Source organism: Molothrus aeneus, chromosome 1, assembly GCF_037042795.1.
Source record: "Molothrus aeneus isolate 106 chromosome 1, BPBGC_Maene_1.0, whole genome shotgun sequence".
Taxonomy (NCBI): Eukaryota; Metazoa; Chordata; class Aves; order Passeriformes; family Icteridae; genus Molothrus; species Molothrus aeneus.
Window position 1 is genome coordinate 120922049 of NC_089646.1, and position 26756 is coordinate 120948804.

Genomic DNA, 26756 nt, shown 5'->3' on the forward strand with positions numbered 1-26756 from the left:
GAGTGGGGCGGGGGCGGGGGGTCCCGGGAATGCGGGGCGGGATGGGCCGGCCCGGGGGAGGGGCTCGGCCGCCCGGTCCGCCCTATATAGAGGGGCCGAGCGAGCAAGATGTTCACTGCCAGTAGCGGGGCCGCGGGCGGGACGGGGCAGGACGGGGAGGTGGAGGGCAGTCGGGCAGCGTCGTGGCCGGGCTCCGTCCTCGGCGTGTGTGACTAAGGCGGGGCGTGGGGCTGCGGGGGCGAGCGGCACGGAGCGGGGGAGCTCGGCGGCGGGACCCCCGTGAGCGGAGCCTCCCTCGGTGCCCGTGGCGGGCGGTCCCGGGCAGCGGCGGCTCCAGGTCGGGGAGCCGGGCGGCGAGCAGGCTCCGTGCCGCCGGCCCCGCGGTCCGGCAGCATGAACATCCTGCTGGAGTTCTTCGTGGTGACTTTCCGAGTGCTGTGGGCGTTCGTGCTGGCCGCGGCCAAGTGGCTGGTGCGGCCCAAAGAGAAAAGTGTGGCTGGGCAGGTGTGCCTGATCACCGGGGCGGGCAGCGGCCTGGGCCGCCTCTTCGCCCTGGAGTTCGCCCGGCGCCGGGCGCTTCTGGTGCTGTGGGACATCAACACGCAGAGCAACGAGGAGACGGCGGGCATGGTGCGGCACATCTACCGGGAGATGGCCGAGCAGGCGGCCGCTGCCGCCCCCGGAGGTAAGCGGCGGGGCTCCCCGCGCTGTCCCCGCCGCTCACCTGCCCGGCCCGGGGCAGAGGGAGCTGGGGCTGCGCGCCCGGCGGCTCCAGCCCGGAGCAGCGCTCACCTGCGGCCGGCCCTGAGAGCGGCTCCGCTGGAGACCGCCGGGCGCAGGAGTATCAGACGCCCCGACGGCGTTTCTGCCAGCCGGAGCCGGCCCTGTGCCTGCCGCGGTGAGCCTCTGCTTCGCGGAGCCCCGGACTCCGGCGGCTGCTTTAAAACCTGCGGCTTTTCCTGAAACACGTAGCAGCGATAGTAAATAGCTGACTCCTGGTGTACTGCAATGACACCAAAGTAAATAGAAGTTTTGGTGGTTTGAAATTGTATTTGCTGTCTCTGCTTGAGCTACTTGTTTGAATGTCAAAATATGAGCAAGAACTTTATTGCCCCCCACCCCTTCTGTTCTCTTATCTGTGTTTTTTAGTGGCTGGAGATGGAGAGAAAGATGTGCTGCCCCATTGCAACTTGCAGGTTTACACGTACACCTGTGATGTGGGCAAAAGAGAGAATGTCTACTTGACAGCTGAGAGGGTCCGCAAGGAGGTTGGCGAGGTGTCTGTCCTGGTTAACAATGCTGGTGTGGTCTCCGGGCACCATCTTCTGGAGTGTCCTGATGAGCTTATTGAGAGGACCATGATGGTTAACTGTCATGCACACTTCTGGGTAACTATAAACTCCTTTCTACTGCCCTTTTTGGTAATTAATTTTGGGAAACGAGCTGCTGTTGCAGAACTCCTGTCTCCTTGAGGTTTGCACTTGTTCTTTTTCACTTGTAGGATCACTGCTTTGGCTATTTCTTGTTTTGAGCTGACTGTTCTGTTTAACGGAATGCTGGTATTAAGATTGCTAACAAATAGTTTTAAATCAGCTGTATCCTCCTAGAATCCAGAGTTCTAAGTCTTGTGGCCATTTCTGTAGCTTTGGATATTAAATCTTTTACAAGCAATAATCTCAGAATCTGCTTAAAGGTTACTGTTAATGAATGGCTTCTTTCCTCACATACTCTTCTGCCAGCACATTAGCAACTTTAATATACTCTTTTAATGATGATTACAATAGCAAACTTGCACATTTCTGGAGAAAAATCTTTAAAATCCCTTGAAAATGTTGTTTGAATTGCCTTGGAGGCAAATTGTTCTTTTTGAAGGCTGGGAGGAAAGGCAAAAAAGATTTCTCAAGGAATCAAGCCAGGAACACTTTTTCAGGAATCCTGTGTATTTGTCCTCATAGCTTTCTCTGGAGGCTGCCTGTAGTAGTAAGAAAATCTTAACTGTGGTTTCTGGGATGGTATTGTCTCCACAACTAGCAGGTGCTAATTAAGGAGAACAAGTATGTGGTCTTTTTGTCCATCTAAACCTTGTTTTCCCATGTGGTTTATTTTTAGACCCATAGTGGTGTGGAGTTACATAAATTGGAGTGTTGAAGGAGGGCATGATGCACACTTGGGTTAGCATTAGCTGTCAGACTGAGACCATTGTTAGTAATAAAACTGTTCTTTGATTCCTCAAATAAGGTTATGAAATACACTTGCATAACAATGAAAGGATTAGGCAATCTGAAATATACTTCGACTTAAGGTAAGATCAGTCAAAGAAGGTTTTTCATAATACAATTTTATAAAGTGCCTCATCTTCAAAACTTAGAAGGCCCTCCCAAGCCAACTTTTTAACATGGAAATGAAATGCTGTTTCATAACCCTAAAGGAGCCCCTTCAAATCTGCACTGTGAAACACTTAATGGCAGAGCTGTCTCTTTCCAATATATTGTAAAGCTTGCAGAGAGTGCACAGAAGATAGTATGTTTAGAAGCTCTTTTAAGTCTCAAAGTATATATTTTAAAGCAATCTGAGAAGTTCTGAGAATGCTTATGTGACTTCTTATAATTAAGAGTTCTGTGTGTTCCCCTTAATGAAAGTTAAATTGGTGCTTAAGCCAATAGAGATGTGTAGTAGATTTAATGACTGTTATTGATGTGGCTTAAATGTTGAATTGACAGTTTCCAAGAACTCTAAATTATGACATCACCATGAGTTAAAATATGGGAGGATCCTAAATTCTCCAGCTGTTCTTCCTTCAGGCCTAAGTCATACACTTATTTATAACAGTTTCAGAGACCTTTTTAAAGCACTCTGTGTGTTCTGAGTCTCTTACAGTAATAGAAAACTAAACTTAGATTCTAGTATTGCTATGATTTGGTTTCCATAACAGTTCCATTCATCTAGTTCTAAATGTTAGTGTAAAGTGGCTTAAAAAAAATACTCCAAGAAGGTATAGCTATGTCTGGACTGCGGAACTTGAGATTTTGGCTTAAGTTTTAAAGGAGTAGTCAACACCCTTTAGATTTAATTGAGGATCTGTTCGTATGTAAACTTCCTGTAGATTCTGTGTCCTGCTTTGCTTTTATTTTCTTTTTTCTTTTTTTTTTTTCCTTCTGTTGGCAAAGCTCTTTTCCTTGTATTCCCCTTCATGGTCCCAGAAAAGATTGGCTTGACCAATAGTGGGTGGACTTCTGTTGTAAGTAATACTACTTAATTCATAAGATATCATCTGAATCAGCTGATTTGAAGCCAACTTTTTTGATGCAAGTCAATGCTGACTTAAATAGAACAATGTGTCTAGATGTGTGAAGTCTTATACAGCTAGTCTTTTCCGTGTCAGCTAAACTGGTGGTCCAAAAGCAAAGCTAATACTCTGGAGCATTATGTAGGCTTTTAAGTATTCTTGCAGGGTGTTTAGTCCAAAAAACTGTAAATGGATTTTGTAAAGACATGGATCTTGCATGTAATATTGCTTCAGTAGTTAAGTGTCTGTACTTTCTGGGCTTTTGGTGTTTGTGTGTTTTGTTTGTTTTGTTTTTTTTTTTAATGTGGTTCGGGGGAAATTCTTTTTCATCCCTTGATCATTAATCAAGCCTTGATGTGTTTCTACATAAAAACTGAAAATAAGGCTCTAGAACTGTCCCTCAAAACATTTGACATCACATTAATTGCCTGTTCTCCATGCAGAATGCAGGTGATCTGATATTGCTTTTATGCTAGCAGCTACCATCAGAAGCTACCATCACTGCCCAACTTCTGCAGTAGGCAGTGACATGAAAATCTGTCACGGTTTTGCTGCTGTGACTCCAACTGGGCTGTGTACCATATCACAAACTGGCAGTCCAGAGAGCCTTAGCAGCATGCAGCAGCCTAAACAGATGCTTTCCATTTTGCTGACATGCATGATTTGTGTAATCCTTCCTATGAGTGTTCTATATAAAAATGTCACCACTGCATCATGTAGCAATTTCCACAGCATAAAATCCACTGCAGTATTAAAAACCTGTTATTTCATGCTGTGATAACTTGAATGCTTCTGATATTGAAAACATAGGGACAAAATCCATTCCTGGTTTGAAATAAGCCAGCTCTGGTTTACTATAATTTGCAGATGCATAAAATTGTAGCAGGAGTGTAACACTATCTTTCCTGCCAGTCTGTTGCAAGAACAATAACTTACTTGGCTGCACTTGTCAATTATTAGAACTGAATTTCTACAGACTAAGAAATTTTCTTTCTGTGCCGGGATGCAAATTTCAAAAATGTTGTCACAATATAACTTGAAGCTGTTGCTAAATCAGATTTTAGTAAATATAGGAATTGGACTTTTTTCTTGTAGTTTTATAATAAAGCTTAAGTATCAAAAATACTGTGGTTTAGAGAATGGCACCATATCAAATAAAACCACAAACTCTTAAATTTGAGAGTCTTGTACCTACTCTAACACTTCTTCTGGAAAAATCTATTGCTGGATAAGTAAATATTAATATTGGGCATCACTATAATACCTGGGTAATCCTAGTTTTGGTTGCTGGGGAAGGGCCAGTGCAGGGTGATGAGCAGGTTCTGAAATTCTATGACATGAAGATCCTTCTGTACAACAGGTCTTCAGTATTCAGCTCTAAAGAGATCAGTGATCTGTGTCTCCCTGTCATGGGGATACTTCAAATATTTCAGCTTAAAGCTTTCCTCCTAGAGTTCTCTTCAACTTACCATAAGGGGGAAGCAAAAGCATTCTGCTCCAGCTCTGTCATATAAAAAAAAAAAAAAGAGAAATCCATATAGAGAGTGACTAGGACCCGGAGTTTAAAGGCTTGTGTACTGCTTTCTTAGTCTGGGTTGTTGGTTTGTTTTTTTTTCATTTATTTACAGCTGCTTGATTTTTTTAAGATATGCTGGCATTTCTGTAGGAATTGAAGTAATTTTCAGATGGTCTGACATTGGTGGGGGGAGATAAATACTGATTTAAGAGAGAAACAGTACTAAGGTGTTTAGGGCATTCATGAAAACCTCTAAAATTTAAATATACCTTGGGAAGATGGTTAATGCAGAGTTACTAAATCAAATGCCCATTGATGCAGCTGCTGTACTTATCAGTCTCCTTAGACTGACAGGATTGCTAAAGCCTTGGAGGGGCTATAGTCATCTATAATGTATCAGTATTTATGTATTGTTGTCTTCTCTTCAAGCTCCCTGGTGTTAAATAAAGCTCACTTATGCCTATAGTTTGTTTAGTTCAAATACAGAAGTATTACACATAGTGTGGATGCAATCTTCTATGGAAGAAAATGCAGCTTATGATATTTGGATCTATAGCCTGATAAGTCTTTTGGCCTCTTAGCATGATTTTTAGTTCTTGCTATCAAATTTAGGATTCTAGCACTGATGATCAAATATAGACAGAATATTCCACTAACAGGCCACCCAGCTATATTTAGTATTTCAGATGAATGAAGTTAGCTTAAATTGTTTTTTTGTTTCTTTTTAATGATGTACCCCAAGATGCTCAAGTTCACTTACAAAGTTTAATCTACATGTTCTTGACTTGTTTCTTTGAAAAATGAGCCGGATCAAGTTCAAGCAAAACATTTGTATGTGATCCAAAAAGTATCATCAAAACTAGCTCTTCCCTTGCTCAATTATTCCAACTCCATGCCACCAGTAAATTACCCTGGACAGCACATGTGTTTCATATACTGTGGTAGCATGCTGGGTAGTGAGTATGAAGGAAAAAGCAATCATACTCTTAGCTATGGAAATAGTCGTATTAGTCATACTTAAAACTTGTAAGTGCTTTGGTATGGTTCTGCTGTTCATCTCTTTCTGGGTTCATTTCTCAAAAAAAGAGAGGGAATCTATCAAATGAGAAAATACTATCTTCCAGATGCAGGCCCTAGAAAACTACACTTTGCCATTTTATAAAGCAGTGTACTTAGCACAAATTTTGGAAAATAAAGGGGTGGATATATATTTCTGGAGTTGAAATGGGCACAGTGCTATTGGTTCAGAACTTTCTTCATGGGTTTACTTTATGGTCTATGAGGACTAGCATTGTGTCAAGCACAGATGTCAGTTACCATCATGCAGTCTTTAATTTTATAGCCTGTATCTTGCAATTTGTGTATATCTGTATCTTAGCTTTGTAATCATGTTTTACATATAGTGATCAGTTAAAAAGCATTCATGTTTTTTCTTTTTTTTTTTACATTTTCTTTTTTGATGCAGACACCAACCCAGACCCTTTAATTAGGTGCCTGTATGTTTGAGCTTTGACCATAGCACCACTCTTACACCAGTTTCAGAATAGTAATGGAAGAGGATAAAAATGAATCTTTTGGCAATGTACTCATCTGAAGAGTCAACACACATAACTGAGCGTGTAGGGATGGGGTGCTAGGTAGGTCTTAGTCTTATGCAAAACGCCTCTTCATTTGCCTTGTGTGGGAATCATGCGTTTGAGCATCTATAATTGGGATTCCACAGTGCTGCCCACCAAACTGTAGTTGTTCTACGTGTTTCTCAGCTCTATTCCCTAAGGGCTATTGCATCTATTCTGTCCTGGTTCTTCATTGTCTACTGTATCTTGATGATAAATAAGTAGTTACATATCAAGGAGTGTGAGGAGAATAAATTACAGCACTCTTGGTTAGTTAGCAACACTCAGGGCTGTGGGAAAATCATATTGAAGATTTTTTGAATGTGTTACAACACCAGCCTTCCTACATATACTTTCTGTTCTAGAGCATCTTCCTTGTGTGATGGAGAATGCTGATTTCTTTTGTTCAAATGACAGCTGAATTTATGCATTTCCCTTCCCTCTCACTGATGATGTACAGTGCTTGATTTTCATTCCAGTCAGTTAACAGCTCTAAAATGACCTTCCATAATGTTTTCCTTGAACTGCTTCAGTTACACCTAAGCTTTTGTGACAGCTTCTCTCAGACATACTTTGGAATTTAATTTGCTGCACCATTTGAAAGGCGCTTGGACCTTAGAGTCTTAAGAAACAGAAAGTAGAGATTCTCAGATTGTGACCCGTGGATTATTTGTTGCCTGTAGACTGGTGTCCAAGATGGTAGCAGAAGGTGTGATCAGCCATTTATTTCCATTCACTAAACTGTATAAAGCTTGAAAAATTTAGGTGAAAACCATAATGTTTCACAGAAAAGCATTGTGAAAGTTCACTTAAGGAAAGGGAAAGTTGTCCTGAAGAGACCATGCCAAGACTACTTGAAACATATCTGAAGTATTAATAATTAAGTGGCCTGCAATTCTACATCCATCTAAAATGAAGCTGGAGTTGCAGTACAGTTTGCAGAGGTAAGACACTTGGGAAAATCTCACTCTTTAGTCTCCTGTGACTTTTTCTGAGGCTTGGAGACTTGTCAGCAAACTGTGTGAATGTTTTCAGGGTTGCTAATCTTCTCTGAAGGCATGGTCCTGGATGAGTGATCCGTGTGATGGTTATATTCCTCCTTCTTATGCAACACAGTAGGTCAGCTGAACAAGCAAAAACCTCTGACCTGGCTTTGGTCTGCAATTATGCAGTTACTTGTGAAAGATGTGGGGAGACAGGAAAACCTTGAATGTGACAATGGTCTTTGCCAGTGTGGTGCCTAACCTTGTTACAAGTGGAGAGAGCAGCTCTTCAATGTTTCACTGAAATACTCATCTAAAAGGCCATGTGTATGCCTTTCTTGTCCTGTAGAGGTTAGGAGGGCAATGGAGTTTAAAGTTCCATATTCTTCCATCCACAGGTAACATCCACCTTTATTTTATGAAAACTGGCTAAGTTAATTTTGTCATTCTGTTATTAACTTCCTGTAATAACCAAGTGACTGTAGCAGAATTGGAGAAGACGGCTGTGTTCGTGTGCTCAGTGGTGGGGAAAAGCAATCCTAATTATGATGCAGCCAAGTGTCCTGGTAACCCAGTGTTTGCAGCACTGCCTAAGACCTTTCTTAACTGATCTGTGTGGGTAAGCAATCCTTTTTCATAGCTCTCAGTGTCATCAATTACTCTGACTAGACAGGCTGAGGAAAGATGAATGTTATGTTTTCTAGCACCATCTCTGTCATTTTAGCACTGCACTTCTTAAATCTTTTCTACTTTTATCCTTATCAGCTGTGAGCTATTACTCTCTCCCAATGCTTCTCATGCTTTGATTTCGCATCCGGGGTTTTTCTGTGGGGAGGGAAGGATTTTATGTACTCTAGTACTAAATCTTTCCACAATTCTCTGTATGTAAAAGCCAGTGCCTCACTCACTTGATAAGCCTTGCTCCCTTTGACCTTTGAGGTTTCTGGCTGTTGACACTGATGGTAAAACTGAGTTACTGATACCTCTCTGTCTTTTGTGAAAAATGGCAGATGTCTTTCTGGAAAGGCAAGCTGAAGCTGATTTGCACGTGATGCTATGTGCTTTTACCTGTGGTCTTAGACTTCTTCATCTGCTAAAAATTAGAGTCTTTCAGCCTTTCAAAATGCAGTTACAGTATAGGTGAGTAGGCATAGACTTTGAGATTCATAGAATCTTGGGGGTTGAGAGTTTAGTTTGAAAGCAGATATGTCACAAATGGGGGGAGATTTACATCTGTGCTTACACTTTTGAATGAACACTCTGTTCTTGTAAATAATTATATTAGTAAAATGATTTATATGTCAGTCAAATTAACACTTGACATGAGTGAGTTGTCACAACTGGGATGGGAGGGCATGGTAGGCCAAGATATGCTGGAACAGCTGTGGAGCTGAGGTGGCTGACTTAGTGTGAGCCTTTTGAAATTCAAGTTTGTTTGGCTGTTGAATTCTGCACCTAAATGTGCCCTGTTGCTGGTTGCTTCTGCCATCTGTTTGAACTTGTGTGATAGCTTCTCAAGCACTCCCCCTTTCAGCATTGTTTTGAAAAAGCTCACAAGTGTGTGTTTAAAAGTAACTTGTCCAAAATTCCTGTTGATCTAGGATGAAACTACAAGGCAGCTTAGTGGTGGCAGTCTGTCTTGTGGGACCGTCCCTTGAATCTGTATCTTACCTTGCACTAGTTTTTATATTCAGCTGGTGTTAGGGTGAGCTGATTCAGCTCACTAACTTGTCTGTGGGGCAGAGAGGAAAGCTGCTAATTTTCTTGCCCAAATTGATTCATTTTTCTGTTTGAAAGCTAGAATCACCTCATCAGCATTTCAGACTTGGAGTAGCCAATGTGTGGGGGAAATGGTGAAGAGGAATAGGATAAAACCACATAGCTGAACAGGGCCTCTGTGATTATCCTAGTGAAGCCTCATTCTTGGGCCTTTTTTTTTTTTTAGTACGATTTACATCCTCTAAATAAGTAGTCATGAATGATTCCAGGCCATAACAAATCATCCTCTGGCATAACAGTCTGAATATAATGACTTGACTTCAAAAGAGATGGTAGTATTTTAATTACAACTGTTAAAAACCCTTAGATAAAGGTAAGCTAGTTTTCTGTACACATCAGGTAATGTTGTGTTAACAGCTTTAGCTTATTTACCTTGAAACAATACTATGATTGCTGTGATCTCTGTGCCTACTGCACTGTTTAACTTCCCTGGAAATCAGTTTGACAAACACAGAATGTGGAAAAAAAATCCAGGCTTGAGCCATGTTTCAGCTTGTGGGAAATAAGCATAGTTTCCACAGACATGCAAAGGAAGTATTTCTCTCTCTGAAGACTCACCCCCTAAGAAAGTGAGTAGTTTGCTAATGTTTGTTTAAAATGCCTGTGCAAGCAAAATCTTTGAAAATTGCATTAGTTACTGTATTAGCTGGAGTCTTTTGATCATTTTATCCTTTGTTGGCTTATGAAGCAAAAATTTACCTGCTGAGACTGTTTATTTTCTGTACACGCTTTTGTGGAAGGGTGGGGAGAAGTACAAAACATAAACACCTGGGTTTTAAAAACCTAAAAGCTTCATGCATTTTAGAAATGCACTTCTCATTCAGTGAGTTACTTTGTAGGAAGTCATAGTCTTTTAAGGTCTTACTGTTTCCTGAAGAAACACTGAAGTTAAATCTCTAGTTAAATCTCATCTTCCCTAGTTTTCTGTTTCCACTAAGTAAGACTGCTATGTAGAAAGAGGAACTTTCCTTCTGGTCTTGTTCCTCTTGTGAGATGCTCAGTTGTAGCATAATCACTTTCCTTGTTATGAAGGAAATTATTCAAAACAATGACTTGGGGACTGAGTTGGGTAGGATGAGTAAGGTGACTCAGCTTTCATCTGTCTGCAAGTACTCTAGGAATTGCATTGTTACAGAGGTACTGGCCTTAAGGTATCTATAAAATATAGCAGTCCCTTTCTGCTTAGCCACTTCTTAAAAAACCTGCTACATAAATCATAAAACATGAATGATGATTTCATATTTTCCGTAAGTGGTTCTGACAATACTGTTCTCTAGTAATGTTTTGGAAACCTGTAGACTAAAATACCAAGCTTTACTAAATAGTCCAGAAGATGACTAAGCTTATGGCAAGCTGGAGAAAAATGTGGATTTAAAAGTTGGATTCTGTTCTTGTTCACTAAACAAAATATTCTGAGCTCTTATCTAATAGCTTTTTCTAAAATTAATTTGTTATGTGGATTTTTCGCAGACTCATAGGGGCATGTTTTCATTTTTGTCAAGATTATCAAATAGCTGGCAATAAATAACTGCTCTCCAAATGGTTGGACATTTGCTGCAAACTTGTGCTAATGAAGGTGAGGAACTAATGTGTTTGTTACACTAATGTCAACATAGCTCTGAAACGCTACAAATCCTTTGACACAGCCATTTGTCAGTATATAAACAAAGTAGAATTTCTAGTCACTTGACTTCAGCAGGGCTTAAGCTACCTTTTGTGGAAGGGAGTAAGTGTTAACTTCCTGTTTTACTTGAATAGAAAACTCTAAAGTAATTTCAAATTTGACATTTCAATAAACTTATTTTTAGGTCATCTTTACTGATAGATCTGCCTGTGAAAGAATACAAGGTTGGTGCTGCTGCCTACTCAGACTGTAATTTAAATTCCTGAATTTGCAGGAGTGTATCTGTGCTGTCACAGCCACATTGGAGCTCTTTGTTAGTCATGGCTCTATAGAAAGCTCAAATACTGACCTGGCAGATTTGAGCAGAAGGATTCACTTTCTAAGATGCATCTTACTTTTCAGTGGCTGCCAACTGTGTAATACTTCATTTAAATGAATAGTAATTGTGGTTGGATAGCTATGATAGTCTGAGAGTAGAATGAGATTAATATTTATGGAGAATAAATATTAGCTTGTCTAATAAAGTGCCTTTGACCAGGAGGGAAGAGGTCAGCTTTTTGCAAGTGAGTACTTTGAAAACTTCCGTTCTCGTGCTCAGTTGTGCCCTAAATTTGTGCTGTCTGGAGGAGTCTGCAGGTATACATTTGTTCCACTTTGGTCTAGACTTGCTTGTTTTATGTGTAAGGTGGATTAAACACATACCTGGGCCTCCAACAACGGCCCTCTTACTATGCCATCTTACCTCTATTATTCAGTCTCATCTTCTAGATTACTTTGGCATTTACAACAAACATCAGTGGCAAGTTAGGTTTTGCACTTTTACATTACTCTAGGCAGAGATGCTTTTTTTCACTATTCATTGCTAGCTGTCAAGAATCCAGTATGTTTGGATTGGTCTGACCAAGCTTTAAAACCATTAAAATTCAAAGTGCAAAAAATTGTTTGTGAGGGCTCAGAATGTCCTAAAGAAGCTGGCATGGTAGTGTAGTTACTGGAGGATTTCTGATGGCCAGGGGGACATAATTAGTTTTTGAAAACAGTATGGTACATGTATGTGCTGAACTTGGCTTAAATATGTTTTTTCCTCAAGAAATTCAGCTGGGTGCTCTGCACTGCTTCATTGGGCCCTGCCTCCAGCAGAAGGGGCTTGCGAGCAAAGGAGAAGGAGAAATGGAAGTAGAACAGACACTGTTTCAGATCAGGATAATTTATTGCAGGCAAGAAGTGTTGTCAGAGAGATACAGGAGAGATGTAGCAGAGGAGTTGGCATCCTTTCCAGTTCGTTAAGATTCTGCATGGATAAACTTGCGGTTAACACAGTGATGAGGAGTGCAAAGTCTCTGCTGGCTTCTGAACTTCTTCCTCTGTGAGAGAAAGAGGGAACGGGCTGTTGAACAGGGAATTAGTGTCCTTAAGTGGAGAATCACAGAATGGCTGAGGTGGGAAGTGGCCTCTGAGGGTCATCAGGTCCACCTTCCCTGCTCCAGCTGGGCCACCCCGAGCCAGTTGGCCAGGCTTGTGCCCAAACAGCTTTCTGATTCCTCTAAGGATGGAGATTTTCACCATCTCTCTCAGCAACCAGTGAGAATGTGATTTGTTTCTCATAGCTATATGAAATCAAAGACTTGCAGACTCTGGAGGGAAGAAGTCCAAATATATAATCAGTGACTGAAGTGTACTGCTGCATACATTGGAAGCACTTACACATCAGCTAAGCCATATCAGCAAGGTGGACATGGACATGTTGGTGTGCATTTATGGTTTTGTATAGGTACAAGCATGTCCTTTAAAGGCAACTAGATGTTTGCGCAAAAATTACTGGTGGCATATAGACATTAGAAAGATTGGACACTTTGCAGGACAGGCCTGACATCTGAGGATGGAAATAATTTAAAAAAGCAGATAAATCTAAAATCTCTTGGAAAAAAAATACAGAAGTTCTTGGGAGCAGAAAGGTGGAAACTGATATCAATAACATAAAGGCTCTGAATTCCATTTGCTGGTATAGTGATAACAAGGGTAGTTCAGCTTGAATACCTCAATTTCTTCATGCCCAGAAACTATATATAGTAGTGACTCCTAAACAGATGTGAAAAGTCTTCTTTAGGAGAAATTAGGGCTACTTTTGCCTGTGTTCTATGTACCTAAACCCCTGCTCTAGGTTATGGTGCCCAAAAAATCTAGTTTGATGCAGTGGTGGGGGATGCAGAAAAGCTTTACTGAAGAGACCTTGAAGTCTGATTAGCGGCAGAGCACTATAAAGCTTACAGTGACACCTTTTCCACCTTGATGCTCAAGAGGCAAGTTTCTGAAGTCAGAATTGTCTTTCTTAGGTAGTGTTCTTGAGTACTTAACCTACACTTTAGAGGAGAGGGAGAGCAAAGCTGTTTTCTGCTCCAGTGTGGTGTAAGATCACAGGAAATTAAGTCCTTATAAGGAAGGAGGGGGGACAATGTAGTGATGTGACAAGGCAACAGTAATAAAAGTTTCTGTTGCAATGTCCTTCCCAAAGCATTTTTCATATCCCTCTCTCTGTAGACACAGCTTTTTTCAACTAAGCCTTGCTAACAACCTATACAAAAGGCAATTTAGTCAGGCAATGTTCAGTTGCCCTAGGCAGAGCATAATTAGTTCTAGTAGTAAAGAGTGGAAATCAATGATTAATGTTTGAGAGATAACTAGTGGTATTAGTTTCCTGTGTGCTTTTTTTTGTTTAATAGCATTACTTATCTTATCTTTACTGTCTACCCATTGTAAACAGCTTTGTGGCACTAAGTTCTGATTAAGGAAACTATTTAATTCAGTTTCAGCTTTTGTCTGATAAACTCAACATGAGTTAGCTCCATGTAAAAGAGGAACCACTATGATAACTAAACTCTTCATAGGAAAAGTGGTGACTATTGGCTTTGAAAACTGGAGAAATTCTGGAACTGAACCCTAAACAATACAAATGCTAAACAATGGAGTAATGTAAATGTGGGCTGTAGCATAGTTATTCTTATGCAACTGGTGTGACAGATGCTTATTTCTACTAACAAACTCACTTACAAACTTCCATAAATAGGATTTAACCTTGTTTTGTGCAACTTTAATGCTTCTCAGCTGATTTGATATGTCTGTTGAGAAACACGGGATTTTGTGTATGTGCATCGGTCATGAGGATAGAGAAAATTACGTCCATAAATGAATAATAAATTATAAATCAAGTGAATCAAGTAATAGCTTATGTTTTTACTAATCTAAGGCTTCATGTACTTCAATGCAGTATTTCATGCAGAGTTGGGAGAGAAGAAAAGTATGCCTATTTCTCAGTAAATTTAAAAAAGTTTTAAATTAATTGATGTTTCTTTTTCATTTGTGACTTAAAATCTTGAGGGTATTTCTTTTATTACCTTCACTTCTTAAACTGAGTAGCTTTATCTCTGTCTGCTAATGTAGGCTATCCAAGGTATTGGGGAGTGTATGTGTGGCTTTGCTTCTGTGCAACTCATCATCATTATAGACTTTTGCTTAAGTCTGTCATGTTCTTTCGTGGGCTCCCAGTTGCACAGCAGTTGTAGCATTACTACTGTGCATGTATGTTAAGCATTAACTGCTGGTGCAGTTCAATATTAAAGGAATCCCTGTGGCCCCAAAACAGTGGGTTTTTATGTGAAGGACAAATAAACCTTCAGTGAGAACTTAAAGGTTGTGTTGCCTGCCAGGAGATAAATAACAAAGGGACTTGTTTTGAGATGAAATATTGGAAGGTCTAGCTTTTTTGTTCTGAATGCAGGGCCTGTGCAAGGCACACTTGAGGACAATCTGTGAATAGTTTCCTATTTTGCTTTTAACACAAAAACTCCTGATTATTTTTGCTTCAAAACAATCTGGGTAGTCCTATAAAAGAATTCAGAGAAATTTGACTTTATTTTTAAATTCATTACTTTAGGAAGACTGTGTAATTCTGACCTATAGTTCAGTATCATTTCTTGTGAATAGAAACCAAAGAACAAAAATAGTTCTAATTTCCACAGCTATTCAAATATTTACTTAGACAATGGCTAATTATCCAGGAGGGGCCCAGCAGTTCTTGAAAACAGTCAGTAGAGACATCTGAGGTCCTTTAAAGTACAGCTTTGGTCCCTTGTGTTAGCAAGGTCAACAGTAGTTGTAGACTTCTGTCTGCCTGCTGTATTCAGCCTGTTGCTGTCAGAGCCACATCCTTTGTATTGTGTGGTCTCTGGTCTTCAACTCACTACTTGGTATTTTCATGTAGTCATAGTGCAGTTACTATTCCCATCTTAAGCTAACATTTTAGAGATGCTTGTAGAAGAAGGATAATTCAGGAAGGATGTGGAGGCTATATGGGAAAAGTAATTGAGATGATTGTACAAATGACAAGTGATTATTCTCAGTTCTCTTTGGAACCAAATAAAAAAGCTAGAAGGAATGTAAATGGTTAAAGGCAGGCTTGCAACTTCCTACTTTGCTGCATGAGAAGGCATTTTAGATATTACATGCCTAACTTTGATAAATCCTCCTATGAAAGAGTTCTAGGGTATATTTTCAAGGCCTTTTCTTAAACCATTTGATTATGACTTCCCCTGTAATCCTGTAAGCGAGGTTTTAGCCTGTGTTTATAAACTGTATGTAAAGTTGCTGTCTTCTGAAAGGAGTTGGACTATATGACTGTAGCTGAAAATAACTTTAGTGTGTTTACTGATAATCTTGCCATGGGGGTTTTCTGCCTTTCAGGCACTTTCCCTTTCAACATATATAGTGGTGCATTAGTGCAATACCACATAGTTTGGACAAACCTACTTACAGGTAGGGCTGCAGAAAAATTAGAGGTGCTCTTTTGTGGGACCTTGGTGCACTTCTTCTCAATTACTGGAATGGAACAAGGAGCTGGGGCATGTGGAAATCTCTATTTGGTCCTAGGGTGGAGCGGCCACATGCTGTCCTGCACAGGAGTAAGAGAACTTGCAATGCTGTGCTGTAGGCTGTGAAGAAGAATGGGAAGAAAAGAAGACTCTATGTCCATGCTAAAGGAGAAGGAGAATATAACATGTATTTTAGATTAAAACTTTTCTTGTCACTGTTAGTTAAACTAACAAATTAGCAAACGTGGGGCAGCAGGCTGCTATGGTCTCTCATACCCTACTTCCTAGAGATATCTGAATGTGAGTCCTTGCCTAACCACACCAATTTTGCTTCTTGGATTTGCCTGAATAGTTTTTAATATGAAGATGAAACAATACATTTACCCAAAAGTGCACTCATTTGTGCTGTTAGGCAGTTGCTCTGGCTGTCAGGAATAGCTGTGGCTTGGGAGAAAATGCTTTCTCTGTTATACCAGTACACCACTGTTGTGTATAACTAGTGATGTGAAAACTCACCTCCTTTGATATTCAAAAGAATAACCATGCTCCTTACCTGAAGGCACTGTATGGAAAATGAGCTTTGGCATAGACTTTGGCATAAAGATACTTCAAGTTTACAGTAATACAGCTTGTTTGTGCCATTAAAATAGTTTAGAAAGACTGTTGAGAGAAGGCAGAAAGTATGAAGAAATGTATTGTATTGAAAAAGAGAAACCAAAAGGACTTTATGTGTTGGTACCTGTTTATTCCTTTCTTTGCTATAAAGGCAATTCTCTAAACATGAGGCAGCACATACTTTTCTACTTTGGTGTGCTTTCGGCATTCAGTATTCATTGTTTTGAGCTGCATACAGCTAACATTGTTTTCTGTGGATGCTTGCTTTCTTCTTTAAAAATAATTAATCCAAAATTTAATTAAAAAAATCACTTTCCCAAACACAGTATTTCTTCATATTCTCATTTGCTGTATTTAGACTAATTTGTCTTGACATTGCAGCTGTGCTGCTCTTTGTGTTTCACAATCTTTGGAGTTTTGTTTCATTAAGAATGGAACTAAAGAATTTGGGGAAGGGGAGGGAAGAAGTGCTAGACTGTTAGAAGTTAATTTGCCGTAAACCAAAATGTTGAGAACAGATTACGAAAGCTATGAAGTGACATGTAAATGCTTGTTCAGTTTCACACTTGTGAGAAATAAGTCATTTAAGCTCTGTGCACATGAAATAGAAGTTTGGTTACAGCTACTGGGAATAGTTTGGTCTTATTGGTATATTCAAAAGCATAGAGGAACATGCTCACAAGATTAGAAATTGATCTCTAGGTTCCAAAAAACTTAAAGGCTGAGCTAGTTTGAAAAACTAGCTCTACTCTGTTCACAACAGCTTTATACATTCTGTCTCTCCTACCTAGTTTCTACCTATCTAAAGTATACTGCAGGTTAGAAAATTCATGTTCCCACTGTGCTCTTGGGGTTTGCTTTTTGATTTTGGTTTTTGTTTGGGTTTTTTTCCCCTTAAAAAAAGAAAAAGGTAATTTTGGGTGAAGAAGATGCTTAACTTGCATTTCTCAATGTTGAACACTTGCATAACTTCCCTGACTGTTCGCCCTGATGCATCACAATTCCTTTCATCCTCTATATTCTACTTACTGGTTTCTCCTCAGTGTTGAAAACTGTGGTGTGTTTGTCATGAATAAATGACCCAGCTCTGACTTTAAATACTTCTATGTTTTGGTTAAATGTCTTCCTGTGCAGCTGTGAGAGGTAAAACTGAAGCTTTGAGGATCAAACCAGAAGGCAGATAGTTCAATTAAACCACTTGACTTGATTTGAATTATTTTGGGGACCTGGTTCATGACCTCTAATGCCATGGACAAAACCCATCTTTTGCTTGGTGTCTTCTAATTTATTTTTTTTTAATGGAGGATTAGCATGTCCATGCATCACCTCAGAAGACTAATGTGGTCTGTGTACCTGTTCAGACAAACTCCAGATGGGAAGGCCACCCAGGAGGCATCTTGCCCAAAACCAGTCAAACTCTTAACTAGTTTGTCAGCAGCACAACAAGCACACAGAAGACTTCAGGTCTGGTAGGCAGATGTAGTTGAAGCTGAAAGAAACTAGAAACAAGAAACTAGGTTGATCTGGTTTATGTAACGGGTAGAAAAACTGGGAATCAGAGTATGGAGGAAACTGCTTTGATCAAGGACGTGTGTGGTGCCAGAAGCTCAGTAAGAACACTGATTTATTTAGGGATTGCTTATACCACGAAAGAATAACTTCACTTTGGGATTGTTTTTCCCAGCGAGAGGAGGATGGGAGGAGCAGTGGGCAAGCATTTACTCTGAGCCTGGAAATGCATCCCCCGGTAGGGTGTGTCTGCCTCTGACAGTGCTTGTTTTCAAGTGCTGACTCCCAGCTGCTGCAGATGGCTGGAGGATGGCAGCAATTGAGATGACTTTCTCTAACATCCATTTACTGGAGATGCTGGTAGTGGACTGCTAAGTTTTCTACATATGATAGTTACGCTATCTTTATAAACTCCCTCAGCTTCGGATTTTAAGTGGATTTTTGGGATAGTGTGCCATGGCAAAGTATAAGGATTGCTCTGAACAGGCTGTCTCAACACTGAGGTCCCATGCAAAGATTTCCATGAATTTCTAATTGTCTTTAAAGCAGAGGAGCTGTGTTTTTTTTCCAGTTGAGCCATAAATGGCTTTTAAGAGGTGACTTACATGACGTGACTGTAGTTCTGCTGCTGGGAGTTGTTCAAGTCTGCACTTGAGATGCTGAAGACGTCACCCAAAAGTGTCCTCAACAAGCTGTACTTGTCATGTGACAATTTCATCTGTTTGAAAATGGATTAGTCTAGCCACAAGCTCTGAAAACTCAATTTTTATCATCTTTATGTTTTGACATAGTATAGCATAGTTGAATGGGCTTTCTGGAATTTACTAGTCTGGTTATGTTGCATATTTATATATACATACATATATGACTTTGAAAATTCTCTTCCTCGGCCAAGCTAAACATAAGACACTTAAAGACACATAGTTGTAGTTCACCATTTTAAAAACCACAAAAAAAAAAAAAGAAGAAAAAGCAGTGCCATAGCAAAGATAATAGCTTGGTGCACTTGTCTGTTCATCTTTTGGAAGACAATATACTGACTCCTACCTTGAAAGTGGTAGAAAAAAATCTGTCACTACTTCTTTCCCTTCTTTCTCTACCCCAAGACAAGCTTCAAGGCCCCTTTTCTGTAGTTGCTGTGGTTTGCAGCCAGAGCTTCAGTCTCCATTATCAAGCTTTCTGGCAATGTGAGGTGGCAATCAGTCATTCCAATGTGATGTGGACAGATAGCTGAGACATAAGTGGAAACTGCTGATGGAGCTGACAGATGTTGGGGAGTGGAGTAAATGGTTTAGCAGGACTGAGCTGGGAGCATGGATGTGGTACAGGGATAGCACAGAGGATCAGGGCTGGCATACACACCATTGGTGTTGCAGTGTGCAAGGCAGGCTGCAAATAAAGAGCGCTCTGTAAAACTTCAGTGCCGTCCAAGCGAAGCCTCTTTTTCGGGTGGCCATGCCTGATGATGACTCGGCTTTGTTGCCATGCAACATGGGAAGAGAGGCTGAAACTTTGTGTGCCTGGCACAGATTAGTTTAACAGCAAACTGAATTCTTGTCAGAGGCTCTATGTAAGAGGTTTAGAGATCCCTGCCATGAGGAAAGAAATAAATGCAAGGCAGCTTGCTCTCAGATTATTTTTTTTATAATTAGCTTTGTTACGTAGTTATGACAGAATCTAGGAGTTGTATGAATCAACAGTAGAAAAGGCAAGGAGTCAGGAGGTCTGTTAATCTTCTATCATCTGCCAGCTGTCCAGTGAAAACACTCTTTTGTGTGGTGTTAGGAGGTCTGGATTAGTCATTTAACACCTGCAAGCAAAAATGTTGTACAAGAACATGTGAAAATCATTAGAGCAAAACTGTCCTGACGTCTGTGATTGGAAAATGCAGACAGCATAAGAATGGAATTAGATGGATTCAGCTGTAGTTTGCATGTCTTTTTAAGAATGCAGCTGACAAGACTCAGACCAACAATTAAGCAAGTAGGAAATACTTAAGGGGCATTTGCATGCTCCAAGTTTGGATACAAATTACATGGGAAGAGTTGGTTTTTGGCAAGATAAAGCATTTATTGTACTGAGCGAGTTGGAATAGATTGGTAGCTCTGTCACTAATAGATTAACATATTAACTAGGCATGTTTGTGATTAAAAAGCATTGTCTGAAGTTCTTGGGCAATTTAGAAGTGATCTCATATAGTACACTGACACCCTAAAAGCTGAAGTACGTCATAACTACAGGTACCATTTTACTGCTTCATTGATTTTTGTTGTAAATATGGTGCCCTGCTCAATAATTATTTGTAATGGGGAAGTGTTGAGTCAGCTTCAGAAAAGAGATGACAAAGATAGGTATTCTAGTAGAGGTGATCTTCCAGCAAGTACCTTCAATGTGTGTTGCTTAAAACTTATTTTAAAAGGTGTTAACTCTGACTCAGGTTTTTAAACAGAAACAAACTTTGTTAAAACCAAAATATAAAAATTGGAGGTTAAAATTAAAGTTTCATCTTGAGACTTGCTTTGAGTTTATTTTGTTTTATTTTTAAACTTTTAAGGAATTAGTAACACAAATGTGTATCTTGTCTTTTTAGCTACACAGTGCTATGGATCCTAATAAAGATGGGAAGTAATTTAAACTAGCAGATGTTGGCTCTATTGTAGGTAAAAAGTAACAACAGCAAAAACCCCACCTGTAGTGTTTCTTTTAATATAAAGGTCCTAAGACAATAAATTACTTGGATAAAATTAGCAATATCTAACTTAAAAAACACTGTCAATAATTAGAACTGATAATTGGTACTGGTCTCAACAGAGATGTGGTGGATGGTGTAATTAAACACTTTGCATTTCGTTTTCTGTTTTTTAAAAAATGTGGCTTCCATTTTAAGGTCAAATTATTTCCTTCTGATAACTAGTCTCTTCTGGTAAAATAAACATGTCTGAGCTCAATTGATCCTTTAACCTTAGGATTTCTGCAGATATAATCCTTGCTGCCCTGCTCTCTGGATTCACAAACAAGCTGTAGGTTTTCTGTTATCATTTTTGACAAACTCAAGTTCAAAACCTGTAAAATGATTGTATTGCTATATTCTTGATAATAAACTGAGAGTTGCTGAGAACTCATTGCTAATGTAACTTGTTCATGAAGTGGTTTTTCTTTATGTTGCTTATGTGTACTTTGTTTTTTGTTGTTTTCTTTTTGTAGACCACTAAAGCATTCCTTCCCAAGATGCTGGAAATGAACCATGGACACATTGTGACAGTTGCAAGTTCCTTGGGGCTGTTCAGTACTGCTGGAGTGGAGGTTTGTTAGACTATAATGAACAAAAAATTTGGCACTTTTTACCAAAGATAAGTTATTTAAATATTATCAGCTAGAGGAAGTAAGGTCAAATCTTCAAAGATATTTGGAGATTATGGTGCTGAGTACAACACACGGCTCCCTGTGAGTGGGAGCCACAGGACTTGGGCAGGCATTGCATTCATTTACTTGGATGGTGGAGTTGGCACTGAGAGCAAAATCCTAGGGTGGCTGGGGCTTTCAGAATGCCAGGTTATCTTTGAATTACCTGATAAATTTAGGAGCTTGAAAGGAGTCATTTAGCCTATTCCTGTCAAGCTATTCAGTGCTAAGCTTGAAACCAAAGGCAAGGGCTTTCAAAAGTAAAATGTTTCTTGTTTCTGTGGGGAAATGATTGCAAAAGTTCTAGAATGTATGGCTCACCTGCTTCTGGCAGGTGTTTGAGAACTCCAGTTTGTGAGACTTGTCTGGTGCATAAAAATAAGTTAGGACTAGAGCTTGTCATTTTTAAAGTCATTAGTACAAATGCAAGTGTGAACAAAAAGCATTCAGTTAGTGAAAGTTAATTAAGGTGTCTAAAATAATAATAGTCTTATTACCCCATAAGTGTAGGCTTCTTTGCATACAGGTAAGGCTCAATCCAGGACCTTAAACTGCAGTGTTTCATAACCTAAATGAAGGAAGATGGTGTAACTTAGGGCTTTTTAGAGTATTTACTGTCTTGAGAAAGTTACAAGGAATTTCCTAAACTGGGTGTGACCACCAACAGAGATGGACACATCCAACTGAAAACACACTAAGTTCAGCAACAATAAAAAGTTATTGCATAGACAGCAGTAGTGTTTTTGTGCATCCCATAGAAAAACTCAAATCTTGGTTGCATCTTCTGTTGAAACTAACCTTAAAAATAACACTTTTAAGATTTTTACACCTATGCCCTGCCAACTCTTCAAGCTTTTTCAAATCTGACCCAAGGTAGTATTAGGTATCTCAGTCCTTTGTTGCAGCATTTATTATTAAGCAAACTGGTAATTGGAGTAACTTGTCATGTGAGCCTGCCTGATTCAAAGACTTGAATCCAAGTAATATCCTCCTACATTCAGCTTTCCTGCTTTCATGATTCTGTGCTAATTACCTCAAAAGTAAAGTGATAAATGAGTTGTTGTGGTGCACTATTCAGTGGGTGTCTTTTGTTGTTGCTTTGAAAATCTGTGCAGAATCACTTCAGGTATGCTGGCTTTGAAAATCATTCATATCTGTCCTGGTTTTTTTTTTCCCTGCTTTGTTTATTGCCAACACAGGATTATTGTGCCAGCAAATTTGGAGCTGTAGGCTTCCATGAGTCTTTGAGCCATGAATTGAAGGCTGCTGAAAAGGATGGAATCAAAACTACTTTAGTCTGCCCTTATCTTGTAGATACAGGAATGTTTAGAGGGTGCAGGATCAGGTGAGTAGAATTCTCCTTCTGCTCTGTGCTTGTAGTGCCATAAAAGTATTTAAAGGTAACTCAGGTGTTACCATAAAAATATTAAATATTATCTCTGCTTTAGTATATGTTAGTGTTAGACTCAAAAAGAGACTTTCAAAATTCATGGTCTTCTGTCCTTTTGTACACAGACAATGCAAGTTTTGAGCTATAGTCTTTGTAACTTAACAGTGAATATAAACAAGTTCCAAAGAAATTGAGTTAATGAACTGTTCACTGGGGTCTATGGTCCTTTGGGTGTCATATTAATCTGTCCTAATCACATTCTGTTTCTGTTCCAGAAAAGAAATAGAGCCTTTCCTTCCACCCTTGAAACCTGAATACTGTGTGAAACAGGCTATGAGAGCCATCCTTACAGACCAGCCAATGATCTGCACACCTCGCCTCATGTACATGGTCACCTTCATGAAAAGGTAAGAACTGAAGTGCCAGTTATTTGGCAATGCAATCCACAAAATACATGAGCATGTCCAGTTTCATGATACAAACACCCTCCCACCCACACAGGCCATAGGTGCTATTTTGCTAGAATTCATAAGTCTCTGTTGGCTTGCAAGCTTGTAGGTTGCTTGCTTGGGAAGCTTCATTTAACCAAGGTCCTGTGTATCTATGCATCTTTGTTTTAACCTTCTTGTATCTTCCATCCTCCTTGGATTCCTATTTTCTTTTTAACAGACTATTAATTCCACTGTTTGAGTTCCTCTTTAGGAACGGGGCATGAGGCAGCTCTCAGCAGAGGAATCTCTAGCTGCTTGTTTCTAGAACAAGTGTGTGAGGAGGCCCTTCCTACCTGCAGATTCTTCAGAACTTGCACAGATAGGGTAGATAAACTGAAAATTGGTACTTTCAGAACTAATTTTCAGAGTCTTAAGTTTGGCAAAAGGTCTATTTAAATGAATTACTTCTTTCATTCTAACACACTGCAGTTTGAGAATGAAAACTGTTTTAATCTGTAACCAGGCTAACATTTCAGTGATGCCAGATAATGCAGGAGCTGCTTCAATTCCTGTGATATAACATCACTTGAATTCTAGTTTATGGAGAGCAGCTTCACAGGCATCTGTGTTTTGTTTTAAATCTGTAGTCTGTGGGAGGAACATATAAAATATAGTATTGTATTATTTTCTTTCTGCAAGTGATGGTTGAAACTGAGCACCTTGGTGTTTTTTTATTCCACTTACAAGGTGGTTATTCTCCTCTGGCCCAAGTATCTCTTGGTGGACAGGCTCACCAAAAAATAGAGGTATATTGACTGCTCACCTCTTTCCTGGAAGAGATATGTGTGTGTCTATTCTGACACCAAATGAAGGCCACTGTCAGTATATTTAAGAACTAACTCCTTCACCCAGAAGCTCAGAGGGTGCTTCAGTGCTTCCTGCACAGGCGGTGCCTTACAGCAACAGCAGCCACATCAAAAGCCCTTTGGGTTTTCTTGGTTCAACACTTCAGCTTCCAACAGGAAGATCAAAGCTTCTGTATAATCTGTGCCCCAGGCAGCAGCCTTTAGATCAAAGGCCCTCCAGTCACTGCACAAGCAGTACTGCTGGCACTGGAGGCACCTGTACCAGTGACATCTACTTCTTGGTGCTTCAGTGGTCATCACTCCTAATGGCTGGAATTGTACTGCTTGCCACTGAACAAGTGCCTGCTGCTATTCCCAGGGCCTGAGGAATCCCATTTCATTCTTTCACTAGAGCCCCTGAGTCTTACACTTGAAATAAAAACAATATTTTGTTCGTGTGAGAACAAGGGGAGGATCTGTAGCCAGGTATCCATCACATAATCACCTCTTGGAATTTTATCTGGAGGGGGGGAAGGAAATTGCTCTCTTTTACTTTGGACCTTTCTTCTTGAGGATGGATGATTGAGTTTAGAATCTAAATCAAGGTTGTTAGACATCTGGTGATCAAAGAATGGCATTAACTAACACTAATCCCACATTAAAGAATATCTTAAATGTCTGATGACCTCTGCTGATGTGGCTTTTAGCAGATGCTTTGCTTTTACCAGGCCTTCTGTGATGCTCTTGCCCCCCCCCTCCCCCCTGCCCCTGTTATTTAAAACAAGCTATCACGCTTGTGAAGAAACAGAAAATCTGGTCTAAGATGGAAGCATGTGAATAAACAGCTTCTTTCTCCTTTCTGCTTGCCTGTATGATTGGGACTCTAGAATTTCAGTTCTCTCTGAAAGTATCCCCGTGAAATAAAGATCCCTTAAGTTTTTAAGAAGAATCTCCAATAGGTATTATATTGTTTTTAAGGAGACCAAGTGCATAGTGAATGCAAATACATGTACTTAAAAGTGCATGTAAGCAGAGGTTTTGTCTTATGCTATCTTCTAACAAATCTATAACCTCTTTTTTCCAGTATTCTGCCATTTGAAGCAGTGGTATGCATGTATCGATTTTTGGGAGCAGACAAGTGTATGTATCCTTTCATCGCTCAACGGAAACAGGCTACAAACAACAATGAAGCAAAAAATGGAATCTAACACTTTTGGATGGACTAACATTTATAGGTGAACGCAATAATGTTACATGACTGAATTGCAAAGTGCACTTGCATCTAACAGATGCAAATGTCAACATCTTACTGTGGCATTCTCTTGGGTCCTAAACCTGTGTATTGAACTCTAAAAATCAATGGATTTTTATATACTGTAAATAAAACTGACTAGAGTACTTGGGAAATGTGATAGGTAACTCAAATGAATTTACAATGTAGCTGCCACCATTGTCCTTTAGAATATCACTGTATGTACAGTAAACTAGTCATACTACTTGTTGTAGGGATGCACTGTGTGATATCTCTTCCTTAGTCTGCTAAGGCTTCTAAGAGCTGTCTCCAACCAGAAGATGGAATGCTTCAGAAGTGGTTTGACTTTCCTTACGTTACTTAGGAAGGGAGGGAAATCTTGCAATTTAAGCTACTGCTCATGATCTTATAGCAAATTCAAGGACAATTTCTGAATGCATCTCTTCACTTGTTCACCCACGTTCTCTAAAGGACACATGGCCAAATTGTGGTGTAATTCTCTTTTGTTGCAACTGTGTGTGTTCTATTTGAACAAAGATGAAAAGAAATTTGTAAATCTCTGCCAATTCAAAGGCAAATGAATGTCTTACATACTGTCAAAGCAAACTTGTACTGGGCATCTGGTTTTTTTTAGGAATGCAGTCAGTGATTTCATTTGACTTTTTTTCCAAGTTGACTTAATTTGAAATATGCTCTGTTCCATTTCCCTCTATATGTCAGAGTCCAATTTATTATGGACTACATGTTTCATTTCTTCTTCCTCATTCTTACTTCTGACAGAGTTCCCCCACCCCCCAAGGAAACTGTTGTGTTGAATTCTCTAACTGGACTTGTGCCTAAAAGACAAAGCAACTCAGCTGAGATACAAACTGTTTATGTAAGTGCTGGTCATATGCCAATTATTAGCAAAGGAAAAATAGAATAATGCCTGATGCAACTCTACATTCAGAATATGAAAGGGTGTAAAGATTTTTTTTTGAGTTGTACTCACGTTGTAGAACAGCAAATGACATTTTTACAGTATTTTTTGTAAAGCGAACAATTTTGTGCCTTGAATTTGGTAATCTGTATTAGTGAAGCATTGTAAAAGTGAAATTCTACCTCTGTATCTTAATGTATACCATCCACTTGTAAACTACTATCAGAAAAATTGTGATTACTTTTTTAGAATGTCTTATTAAATAGTGACCAATGCCTGTGGTTATTAAAGTGAGCCACCTTTTCCTTAAAACAGTGATTGGAATGTTTCCTTTAAAGACTGAACTAACACTACTTGTTCCACAACTCTTTGGTGTCAACACAGATCAAATATTTATGGCTCAACTCCTGTATCCACTTTGTCAGCTACATGGTTTACAGTGTAATCTACTGAAGGCTATCAGTAGGTACTGCGAAATTGAGCTTTTGACAACTTTGTCTTCCAAACTCACTGATGAAGTAGGTGGTTCAAGAGGTTATGAAGAGTATTAATTTTGGTGTTCTATAGAACTGCTTTCAGGTCTGGAAAAAATGATCTGGTGTGGATGCAGTTTCAGTGAGTTAAAAAGTAAATGTAGTTTCAGTACAGCTGTAGCTGTTACTGTAGTTATATACATAGCACACATATCAAATAAAAAAAATTGGTATCTGTGTCAAGAACAGTG

The 26756-nt window shown here is 39.6% G+C and overlaps 1 protein-coding gene across 1 annotated transcript; it reads left to right on the forward strand.

The window, feature by feature from the left end:
* The first annotated feature begins 276 nt into the window (after positions 1 to 276).
* RDH10 (retinol dehydrogenase 10) lies at positions 277 to 26344 on the forward strand. Its single transcript, XM_066547193.1, has 6 exons — positions 277 to 685; positions 1150 to 1388; positions 20998 to 21096; positions 22395 to 22540; positions 22861 to 22992; positions 24946 to 26344. The coding sequence occupies exons 1-6, from the start codon at positions 394 to 396 to the stop codon at positions 25067 to 25069; spliced, it is 1032 nt and encodes a 343-aa protein (XP_066403290.1). The 5' UTR covers positions 277 to 393; the 3' UTR covers positions 25070 to 26344.
* The last annotated feature ends 412 nt before the right edge of the window (positions 26345 to 26756 follow it).

Coding starts and splice junctions, on each gene's coding strand:
- RDH10 (XM_066547193.1), top strand. CDS start 394: ATGAACATCCTGCTGGAGTTCTTCGTGGTGACTTTCCGAGTGCTGTGG. Junction 1,389..20,997: donor ACTGTCATGCACACTTCTGG/GTAACTATAAAC, acceptor TTCTTTTTGTAG/ACCACTAAAGCATTCCTTCC. Junction 22,993..24,945: donor ATGGTCACCTTCATGAAAAG/GTAAGAACTGAA, acceptor TCTTTTTTCCAG/TATTCTGCCATTTGAAGCAG.